Here is a 12508-nt window from a genome sequence, read left to right as displayed (position 1 = left end):
AATTTCAACATTCCACTCAACTTGTATTTCAGAACAACTGATGTTCAAATCCTTTTATAACATAACTCAACAGGTGGCTTCAGTATCAATTTTAATGAATTTTTTAAAATGCAGATTCAGAAGTGTCATTTACAGCATGGCTTTCAAAAGAGGATAAAGCATAGGAATCTCTGTTGACTCCAAGGACAAGATGTCTTACTCAACTTCAGCGTTCCTCATTTTGTGGACTTCTGCATTCTCTCTGCGTAGGTTAAATAATAGTTAAATACTGCAGGTGATTCTTCCCACTATTCTACTCAATAAGCATATACCTCAAAGTTAATATAAAGTGGGAAAGATATCTTTTTAAAAATTAAGTTTTTCTTAATGTTATGTTTCCAAGGAGAGAGAACAAAAGTAGGTAAGAGGGCAACTAAACATGGAGAATGGGTTGAAGAAATCCAGATTTTAAAAGGTTAAAATCCTTAGGGGTCCAGTTTAGAAGGATGGACCCTCTGTGGCTGGGAAAAATGAAAAATAAGACAGGATTAAGTGGAAGTGTCCAAAATTTTGTAGGTAATGCAGAGGGTACACCTGGACTTTAACCAAATCTCAAAAATATCAGAACTAGCTAGAATCCCTTTAAATATGAGACAAAGCATTCTTTTACAGCAGAGTCATATATTATATAGAGGATAAGTCACATATTGGAAAAATCTCAGATAATCAAAATCACTCAGGAAAACCCCTTAAGGTTTTGCATTGGAGACTGAAATATAAACATCCCTCAATATGTTCAATACAACCAGTTCTTCTGGCAATGGCACAAATCACCATTTCTTTGGTTGGGCTCCAGATAAAGCAGACGGCTTGCAGAGTGCCATGTTGTATTAAAAATACAGTAGTCCTCACTTATCTGCAGTTTTCCGTTCTTCGGTATCAGTTACCCATGAAAATATTAAATGGAAATTTCCAGAAATAAGCAATAAGTTTTAAATTCCATGACCTTCTGAGTAGTGTGACAAAACCTCACGCCCTCCTGCTCCATCCCGCTCAGGTTGAGAATCACCCCTTTGTCCACCGTATCCTTGCTGTTTATCCTACCTACCCATTACTCACTTAAGTAGCCAACTCGGTTATCTGATCAATTGTTGAGTAAACCTTATTGTACTTAGTAATGGCCCTGAACTCCAAGAGTAGTGATGCTGGCAATTTGAACATTCTCTTATTGTGTCTAATTATAAATTAAACTTTATCACAGGTATGTATATATTTAAAAAATCACAGTGTATATATAGAGTATAGTACTATCCTTGATTTCAGGCATGCACTGAGGGTCTTGGAATGTGTATAAGGGTGACTACCGTATATACCTTTAGAGGCAAGAATCACATGCAGCCCAGCAAGATGCTCATACTACAGAAATACTTGGAAGTGGAAGATAACTAAAGAAACAGCAGATGTGTTTCCCACCTCAGGCTCATTTTGGGGCACATATTCATTAAGTAAAATTAGTAAAATTAGATTTGCTAATCTGCACTAATTAGACCATTAATTCTCTCATGGACTCTTTTTCTTCTACCTGAATAGTTAATTTGGATCAAGTTCTATTTGCACATGATGCTACTCCCTTGGATTTGCCTACCAAAAAAAAAAAAAAAAGGAAGAGAGAGAGAGAAAAGAAAACTTTTAGAGCCTATTAACCTCAAGAAGTAGCACAGGTTAGAAAATACATCCTAGTTCAAGAGTGATTTTATGATTGCCTATACTTCTTTGATTCTACTGTCATATATCATATGTGGACACAGAATATGTCACAAGTCTGACTTGACAAGACAGACCTCAGAGGAGTATTCTAATTTCCACTGGACATCACTACTTGCATATCTCAAAGGCATTTCAAATTCAACATCCTAATAAACGAGCTTTTTATCCTCATCTCTAAACCTGTTCTTCTTCCAGGTTTCTTTGTCTTACAAAATAGTACCATCATTCTTCAAATTGTAAAAGCAAGACACCTTGCAGATACCACTGTAACCTCTTTCCTTCATCTCTCATTATCTAATCCATGCTCAAGTCCTGGCAATTTTACCTTCTAGATAGCTCTCAAATACATCCACTTTTCTCCATCTCCACTAAAACTACCTTTGTGCAAGTCACTGTCATTTCTTGCCTGAGGTACTGTAATAGCTGACCCATAGGCCCCTCATATCCACTCTGGTCTCCCTAATAGTTCTCCACAATTCCAACCATGATCCTTCTCAAGTGCCCTTCAGGTCGTATCACTCTCTTTAAAAAACTTCAATTATTTCCCACTGGTCTCAGGAAAAAAACAAATAGCACAGGTGCTAAATGATCTGGACAGCTTGCCACCCTCCTTCAGCACTGGTCTACATGCAGCCCAGCCATGCTGGGCTTCTTTCAGTTCCTTTTACTCACCAAGCTTCTGACCACTGGATGTCCTTTTTTGGTTTGTTCTTTAAGAACTTTTAAACTGAAATATTATGTACATGCAAAAAAATAGAGTTTTTTTTTTAGCCAATGTGAGAATCATTTATTTAAAAAATGTTTTATTGAAGAATACAAGTATAAAATATATAACACACACATAAAAGTGAGGAAATCACTGACTGGGCACAGTGAACTTTTACAAAGTGAACACACTCAACCACTACCTAGATCAAGATACAGACCACTCTCAAGACCCCAGAGCTTCTATTATTCCCCTTCCAATCCAATGATTAACTCCTCCCACAAAATGTAATCACTATTCTGATGTTTATCACCATTATACTAGTTTAGTTTGTTATGGAAATTTAAAGACAGAAATGTTTCTGTATTTGGCTTTTTTTCCTTTTTTCATGAATGTTGTATTCATGAAATTCATCCATGTCATAGTGTATAGCCAAGATCACCTTTTTTTCCCATTGATGTATATTATTCCATAAATATACTACATGTATTTATCCATTCTACTATTGATGAATGTTTGGCTTACTTCTAGTTTAGGGATCTAATGAGCAATGCTGCAATGGACATTCTTGTACATGTCTTTTTGGTGAACATATGAAGGTATTTCTAAGAGTGAAAAGGTTAAGCCATAGGGTAAACATGTGTTCAGCCTTGGTAGCTACAGCAGATAGCTGAGTTTTATAGAAGCAACTTAGCACAGTACATTTGCCTCATCACTCTTAGGCGTTTCTTAGAATATTGGCATTAGTATGATCCTTTAAAAAGATCCGACTATGAAAAACTTCAAACATATACACAATTATAGAACCTCTGAGTACCTATCACTTATATTCAACAATGACCAGTATTTGACACATTTGCTTCATCTATTCTCCCTCTGCCCCACGCCCCTCTTTTTGCTCAACTGTCTTGAAGTGAATGCCTGACATCATGTCACTCCTCCCCTACCTACTTGTTTACGATTCTAAAAAATATGAACATTTCCTTATATAACTGCAATGCCTTTATCACATATAACCAAATTCTCATTAATTCTTTGGTATTATCTAATAGCCACAAAGTGAACTTTAATATGTCTCCCCCATTAATGCCTCATGAAATAGAGTCATTAATGGCTTATTACTATATTCCCTTACAGCTATATTACTATAATGCCTTATATATTGCCTAATGCCTATTATATTACTATAATGCCTTGCAGCTCTTAACACATAATACTATTCAATAACCAGTTCCTGGAAATAAAGAGATTTAAGTATTCTCAACACCATCTAAGCCTAACTCCAAAGGTTCAGGTTTCAGAAGAGAGCGGAAAGTTCAGGACCAGGCTCTAGACTGTATGGTTATTCATTTAAGTGGAAACCTAAAACTGACTGTAGAGGTGGAGTCTCACAATTAGAAATGCTCTCCCTCCGAGACATAAAATTTACTTAATGAAGCCTGTTAAAATATATACCAGATGTCCCACTAAAATCTATGATGCAAGTTCAAGACAAATCTTACTATTTCTAAGCAGCACAGATGTGTTTTAATAGTTTCTTTAGTTGATTAGCTTTGCAAGGTCAAAATTACGTCAATTTATACCCAAAAGTACTAAGAACTGATTTAATACCAAGGAATGAGTTTAAAATTAGTAGGCTTCGACTGTCAGAGATTTTTCAAAAAGCTTTGAAAGAAGAGTTAAAGAACACAACTGCAAAGAAATGGGCTCATTTTGATGTTTCTTCGTAAGCCATCAGAAAAATTTAAAGCTTATTTAAAGCGTAAAATGAAAACAAGGAGTACTATGAGTACTCCTTGAGAATCAGGAAAGTTTGAATGGTAAACACTTTAAAGTTTCTTTTAATAACATTTGCATTAGCCTTAAAAACTGTAACTCAAGACTTGTTCTGACTCCATCCAAAGCTAAATATCAGTGCCTCTTAAATATATGTTTCTACCATTTATCAAGTATATCATTTTTTTAAAAAAAAATTAAAAAAAATAAAATGAGAATTGAGAGGCAACATATAATTTATTTTCAGTTCACACATTAACTTTTGTTTATTTTCATTTACTTTTCCTAACTTAAAAATAATCCTAAATGTGTAGACCCAGATTTATTTTCTAGATTGGGCTTTTAAAATAATGCATTCAGGGACTTCTGTTTCTAGTAGGGTATGTTTGCTAAAGACCCTCTCCTTACTCTGATGCAACAACAACAAAAAACTGGGTAAACTAAACAATTATATTTTTCACTAAAACCATCAAAGAGCCTTGGATGCAAATAAGTCTAAATAAACTATTTCCAAAGAGGAATGAGCCCTTCCCAACTGAGCAGACAGAAACAGTTGCTGTCACCTGAGAGCGTCTATCCAATGATGGGGCAATGGGTGGGCAAAGCAGTAAAAATGCCACAGGCACAAGAACCTTGCTGGGATAAGGAAAACCCAACCAATTTTTGACGGCCAGGTCTGGGCTAGTATGGTGTACTGGAATTTGGAGAATCCTGAAAGGGATGGCTAGTCATCTCTGCAAACTAAGAAGGTAGATAAAGCTGGTGCTTGTACGACAAAACAGGAAGAGAGAGGTTTTCTTGCAGTGTTTAGATCTCAAAGCCAAAAGCATCTGCAACCACACAGTTCACTGTCACCATTAGCATGGTATTACTATTCAGCTCTCTGCTATTCCACAAACTCATGCCCAGAAAGATGAGGTGGTTTGTTTCAGGCATCTCAAGAAAACCCATTTATATGAACAATAAACTTTTCAGCTAATCCTGAGAGTAAATACGCACCACCCTCTTCTCAAAAGCAGATGGCTCAACTACACTGTTTACTCTTCAAAACTCACTCTGAAACCCACCCCTCACTATGTCTACGGTCAACTGAAAAAAAAAAAGTGCTCAACGTGAGAGTTGTGAGTTGTTTTATTTGGGGCAAAATGAGGACTCTAGCCCAGGACACAGCGTCTCAGATAGCACTGAGGAACTGCTCCGAAGAGGGAGCAACTAATCTCTCACGAAGATTAGTGACCTAATCCTTGTAAAGGCAGACAGCAAGTGACAATTTTCAGTTGGCACTACCAATTCTCAACTAGATCATGAACTATGCCAAACCCAGATCAGGACCTTTCCTCTCCCCTCTAATCCCTTGCTCTGCTTTGACAGACCCTCTGAAAATCAGATCTCTCAAACCTCATAAATATCCTGACTCTGTTTTCCTCCCTAAACTCAGCTTTATTTTGATGGTCTTTCCAAGAAGTTGGCAAGAGGGAGAGGCCTAATCTTACGCTCAAATCACAGTAAATTAACTGCAGTGGTACCCAGCCCTGATCAAGCTCAACTCCAGATTAGATAAAAGGGATCAGGCCGTCATCCTAGCTACCAGACAGAGGTAAGTGAAAGCCCGTCTAGGAGAAAGCATTACTTACATAAGACTGTACTATCTTTTATACAATGTCTAGCATAAAATATAAAGTTATGAAATATGAGAAGAAATAGGAAAATGTGACCACAGTCAAAAGAAAAAAGCAACAGAAGTAGAATCACAGGTGGCTCATAGAATTAGCAAACAGATCTTAAAAGAATTATTATAAATATGTTAAGGAATTTAGGTAAAAAGATTGACCAAAGTGGTTAAAAAGATGAAAAATAATAACTCAATCAAAATAGAAATTCTACAACTAAAAAACATGATATTTAAAATGAAAATATTTATTGGCGACCTCAACAACAGAAAGAATACAAATGAAGAAAAGACCAGTGAATTAAAAAATAAGTGAATAGAAATTATCCCAAAATGAACTTCCTACATGGCTACCATACTTTAGCTTTTCTGTCAATCTTTTCATCCTTCGAAACAGAATAGGCTTCCATGTTTAAAACACAAATCTTTTTTTTTTTTTGAGAGAGGTAAAGTTTATTTTCTTCATCATGAAATCTTGGCTGTAAAATCTGATTACCAACTATAATTTTTCCACCAGAAAAATACCTCACTTCTGTGCTCCCAATCCCAGACTACCCTCTTAATATCTCTATATTCATATCTTTATTATTCATACTAAAATGTTGTCAGTACCTGTCTCCTCTCACTTAAGTGCCTTTTCAGGACACAGTATAGTTTTGTTTGTTTTGTCTTGTGCCCACAGATTTCGGACAAGTATCTGGCACAGAGTCAGCATTTAATATTTGTTTAACAAACTGAAATGTCTGTTAATATAAAATTTTACATTATTATAAAGATTTTAAAAGTTATGATAAAAATTAAATAGCTCTCAAATGTCACTGAACTCATATTTATGCACTTGTATAAAATCCAAAATATAAGAGGTTTTTAAATACAAGTATTGAAAAAGTCTGATATTTTTTATTTAATCCACTGGTTCGTCTTTAACAACTGCAGTAAAGGAAAAATGGCTAGAAAAAAATAATATTCTTTGTTAAATGAGGCTTAAAATCATATTAAGGAAAGTTTATACAAACTGAACACTGCTGTACAGTCATTATTCCAGTGCACACTAATAGAGAGGTAGAATAAAAGACAGAAAATATAATGTTGAAATTAAGATAGAAAAATGATTGCTTTAAGAGATGATGTATCAAATAAAAATCTTTACATGTCAAAGACATTATGTATGTGAGCATGTAATCTGACAAAACCCTCTTAAATATTTTCATTCTTAAGGTAAACAACTCATTTTTATATAAAAGGAAGTATGAGAAGTCATTTAATGTATACCTAGGATTATGAAAATGATGCTTGTCTATATCTTTAAGGAGCTTATACAGACAGATGCCAATATAAATGCTGCTGGAACACAAAGTAAGAGAACATTACACAATTACATAAATGACATTAAAAAATAAGCCATAACTCACAAGATAAAACACACTGGTTCTAAATTGTGTAGCCTTAAATCATTTGCTTTTGATCCATAAAAACAATGGACTTTATTCTTCATTTACTGCAAGGTTAGACAGGCTGATATGATAGATAGGAAGCCAGGTGCTAACTAAAGCTTTGTATCTCATCATAAAAGCAAAGGTGATTTGACCTTAACTGTCAATAATATCAACTGATACAGTAAAAAATGGTCAGAAAATTGCTATGTATGTGTTACTAGCATTCACTGGAAAATTATCCTTCAACCATTATAGACAACCAAGACTCAAACATTTACATATAAGTATCACATCATGTTAAATATTCCCCAAAACATAAAGTTTGCTAATGCAAAACATTAAATTAGAAATGCTATCAAATTTCTTCTGGGCTGTATGTGTGTGTGTCTGTGTGTATGTTGGTGGGGGAGACTGCAAAGAAAAGATATTTTTCCATTAAAGGCTCCAACACACTTGAGAAAGCCATCTAAAAGCACTATCAGTCTATAGCACACATGCGATCAAAATTAAATTCAAAGAGGGTGTTCTAAGCATCTTGTTAGTTTGAAAAATCCAGTTTCCACCAATATTTTAATTAGGCCACAAATTTAGAATCTCATTAAGAAATAAATGGTTATGCAAAGATTTCAAATGGGCTTAACTATTCAGAGACATCGTCCATCTTACTTTTTAGCTATTCATTCAAGTTTCCAGCACAAGAAAGAAAGCATTTAATGTATTTGAAGGTTTGTACTTAGCAGTACAAAACTAGATATCTTTTTCTTCACTCTAAGAAAGCCACACCTCTTCCTCCCCAAAGTAACTTTCTCCATCACTTTACCAGGCACTGTTTTTTATTTCCCATATTTCCATTAATTCTTCTGATTATGTAATGGAGAAACAAAGTTCCAATTAGGCACTCATCCTCTTAATACCTCTGTTAATGGATTATTCCCAAGTAACCAGGCAAAAAATCTAAAAAGTAGCCGCAGAGACTAGGCTTGCATAATAGCTCCAGACGGCTGGCAGGGGAGAGTGTAAGGAGCTGGCACAACGTCAAAGAGCAAAAGACAGCTGGAGCAGGTACAGGTGGGTGGTGGGAATTCACAGACAATGAAAATGTAATATACGCATTAGGCCACAAATCTTACTCAAGTCAGGCTCATGTTAGAGGACGCATACTGGGAAGGAAAGGAAGGTTTTAAGAAATATAGATGATTAATCAAACAACTATAAGCTTACTCTGAAAGGGTGAAGAAATAAAAATAAAAGCAAAAATAAACAAATGGGACCTAATCAAACTTATAAGCTTTTGTACAGCAAAGGAAACCATAAACAAAACAAAAAGACAACATACGGAATCAGAGAAAACATTTGCAAATGATGTGACTGACAAGGGATTAATTTCCAAAATATACAAAGAGCTCATACAACTCAACAACAAAAAAACAAACAACCCAATCGAAAAATGGGCAGAGGGCCTAAATAGACATTTCTCCAAAGAAGACATACAGATGGCCAACAGGCACATGAAAAGATGCTCAACATCATTAATTATTAGAGAAATACAAATCAAAACTACAATGAGGTACCACTTCACACCAGTCAGAATGGTCATCATTTTAAAAATCTACAAAATACAAATGCTGGAGAGGGTGTGAAGAAAAGGAAACCCTCCTACACTGTTGATGGGAATGTAAATTGGAGCAGTCACTATGGAAAACAGTATGGAGGTTCCTCAAAAAACTAAAAATAGGGTTTTCATATGATCCAGCAATCCCACTCCTGGGCATATTTCTGGACAAAACTATAATTCAAAAAGATACATGCACCCCAATGTTCATGGCAGCATTATTCATAATAGCCAAGACACGGAAGCAACTTAAATGTCCACTGACAGATGAATGGATAAAGATGATATGGCGCATGTACACAATGGAATACTACTCAGCCATAAAAAAGAATGAGATAATGTCATTTGCAGCAACATGGATGGATCTAGAGATTATCATACTAAGTGAAGTAAGTCAGACAGAGAAAGACAAATACCATATGACATCACTTATATGTGGAATCTAAACTATGACACAGATGAACTTATCTACGAAACAGAAACAGACCCAAAGACAAAGAGAACAGACTTGTGGTTGCGGGGAGGGTGGGGGTAGAAAGGGATGGAGTGGGAGGTTGGGCTTAGCAGATGTAAACTATTATATATGGAATGGATTAAACAACCAGGTCCTACTGTATAGCACAGGGAACTATATTCAATATCCTGTGATAAACCATAATGGAAAAGAATATGAAAAAGAATGTGTATATACATATAACATATATATACATATATATGTTATAGATATATACATTCTTTGCTGTACAGCAAAAATTAACACAACATTGTAAATCAACTACACTTCAATAAATTTTTTTTAAAAGAGGTCGTTTTTAACTCTCAAGGATTAGTAATATCAAAACACAGAGTAAGTCTAGGAGTTAAAGACTTTAGCCTATAATTTCAATTGACCAAATCATTTGTTATTAAAAAGCAGAATTAGAAAATCTGGGATAAACGAATGGGAAGAATGAGATTTTGCTTTTCACCAGTTAAATGAACATAATGGGTGCTTAACGATCATAAATCTGGGATTTAGATACTTAACTTTTCAAAATTGTAAAACCAATTTCAATGAAGAAAAGAATTCCTCACAACATCAAAGAACACAGTTAAACTCATTTGGATATAAAATACTTATTGGCTCAAAATGAACTGAAAAAATTTTAAAGAAATCATGTAATCTTTTGTATGTCAATCTGAGCAAAGTATTGAAAAGAATCAGGTTGAAGAGTCAAAGTTAACATGACTATAATCTGTTTCACACAGTTTCTGACAATACAGTTTTCAATACAAATTTTAATTCTGAAGTTATAATTAGTATTTTTAAAACAATATAATTAAATTTTAAAATAATATAAATATTTATATCATAACACCTATGTAAATTCATACCTTCTTAAGTAAAGGTCTACATTTTATTAACATTCTGAGTCTCCCGGTAAAGGCATATATTGTTACCTTAGTATGAATATACATTTAGAAATTATTTAAGAAAAAAATTACTATATTTTAATAACATTTCTGGCTACATTGTAGGTGTTTTCACATATTATCTCACTAATCAATGTAACTAGTCTTCTAGACAGAAAGGATTATTAACATTCTTCTTAAAGCAGTGGATTAGTCTGAGGTACAGATTACCTAAGGTAACTTGAACAAAGTAACTAGTGAGTGGCAGAACCAAATGTGAAACCAAATTTGTCTAACTCTTCTATAGTGCATACTTTTTCTATTACACCAGGTTGATTCTTTAAGGAAAGGTAAATAATCAGTTTCTTCATTATTTTTCTCACAAGAATATAAAATATTACACCAAATAAACATCTTATTTCCATCTAAATTGAGTGTTAAAGAGTTATTGGGAGGAGCAGGACATTAATTTTTGTCTATGAAGATAAAGTTGAGTGCTCTCAGTTAATTATATGATAGGTAATAATGAAGAATCTATAAAGAAAAATCATTCTGCAAACATGGTTCCCTAATACTTTCTCTTCTGAACTAAACTAACTTTTCTGAAGTCTACTGACCTATTAAAACAGATCTATTCGATAGTCTAACAAAGGCAAAGATGGACTGTCAAAGGCAATAGTCTTTTTCATTTATCACAAGCCTGGTAATTCATTAGCCTGCCAATCAACTGCACTACTAAAGAGAATTGTGAAAGTCGAATGAAATAGCTTACCGTGCACAACGATGTCTTTGTGATTTTTAGGGTAAAATCTGAAGAAAACTCCAAATCTGAGACACATGTCGTATGGCAATCTATATGCTACCCATTAAGAAAGAGTGGAGGGAAGAACTTAGTAAAAATAGTAAAAACAAAACCAGAAACAAACAGATAAGTATTCCTTCTTTTTTTTTATGCAAAAAGGATTACTGTAAACCAATGCTTTGCCAACTTTAATCATTCACACCCCACTTTTGGGATTATTTCTAAATTTAAGGGCTATTAGCACTATTATTCAGTTAATTTTTCTTTAAATCAAATTAGTATTTTTTACTTAGACTTCTTATAAGAATAATATATATCAAATCATGGCTCTGTTGTACTAAAGTTTTTTCTAAGACACATTAAAATACTCTCAAATAAAAAATGTTTTCCTGTGTTCCAACTAAAATCATTCTGTATACCACCGGTGGTATACATTTACAATAAATTACGTGTGATAACAGTTAATATTTTTGTTGGAAATGCCAACTTGAAAACATGCTATTTAAAAGGACAAGGTGTTTTAGAATTCACTCTTGTAAGTGCATCTGAAGTCTGTTACATACTAGGAAAAACCACAACAATTCCAACCAACGAGCAAAACCAACTACGAAGATTCACTTCAGGAAAAAAATGGCCAAATATCCTTATTTTCTTATTCTGCCCTACCTAGTTCAAATCCTTCTCCATTTCACTATGGAGAGTAGATGGACTCAGCTACAGCAGTGTGACCAAACGATGCTGTAAAGGCTGTCAACATTTGACTTACCATGAGTAGGTATACAGTGAACACAATTCATATGACTACCTGAGACATTACTCTATTTTAAATAGTTTGAGAAAATTTTTAAAACATTACAACATGGTTGCCTCTTATTTATAGGAGGATTGCAGAACAGAGAACATACTATATTTACGTAAACAAAGAAAATAAGAGAAAGTGTATATATATATGTATATATATATATATATATATATATACACACTTTTTAAACACCTTTGTTTATCAGTCCTAAATTTTCTATTTCAAGTATTTTATTTATTCATAGCATTTTTGGCATTAAGTAAAGAGATAACTAGAGAGAGAAATTAGCACACCCACATGACCCTCCTCTTTCTGCTCAGTCTTAATGCTGAGTTGGCTTACACCCCTACCCTGAGTCAAAGAATCCAAATAAATCCCTTACACTCAGTATTACCAGGGCAGTGAACAGTCCTACAGTCATTAACCAGGCTGTATTTTTTTTTCTTAAAAGCTGAATGCAATTTTAATCAGCTTGTTGTTGTTGAGAAACTTTATATGTGTTAATTTAAAATAGTTTATCAATTTAAGAAAATTAATGAACACTAACTGAATATCTACTTTGTTCAG

At 34.0% G+C, this 12508-nt stretch overlaps 1 protein-coding gene across 5 annotated transcripts in view; it reads right to left on the bottom strand.

Moving 5' to 3' along the window:
- PRMT3 (protein arginine methyltransferase 3) overlaps nucleotides 1-12508 on the bottom strand; it is a 149358-nt gene that overhangs the window by 39255 nt on the left and 97595 nt on the right. For all 5 annotated transcript variants that reach the window (XR_008619556.1, XR_008619555.1, XR_008619558.1 and 2 more), the window contains one exon: nucleotides 11110-11196. Coding sequence is in view for 1 of the 5 variants with exons in the window: in XM_007122975.4 (XP_007123037.1) it covers nucleotides 11110-11196 (87 nt within the window). In the remaining 4 variants the exon portion in view is untranslated. The remainder of the gene's footprint in view (nucleotides 1-11109; nucleotides 11197-12508) is intronic.

The sequence above is a fragment of the Physeter macrocephalus genome, chromosome 16 (genome assembly GCF_002837175.3).
Source record: "Physeter macrocephalus isolate SW-GA chromosome 16, ASM283717v5, whole genome shotgun sequence".
NCBI classification, from domain to species: Eukaryota; Metazoa; Chordata; class Mammalia; order Artiodactyla; family Physeteridae; genus Physeter; species Physeter macrocephalus.
Note: the sequence above shows the minus strand (reverse complement) of the source record. Positions and strands in the feature narration are given on the sequence as shown.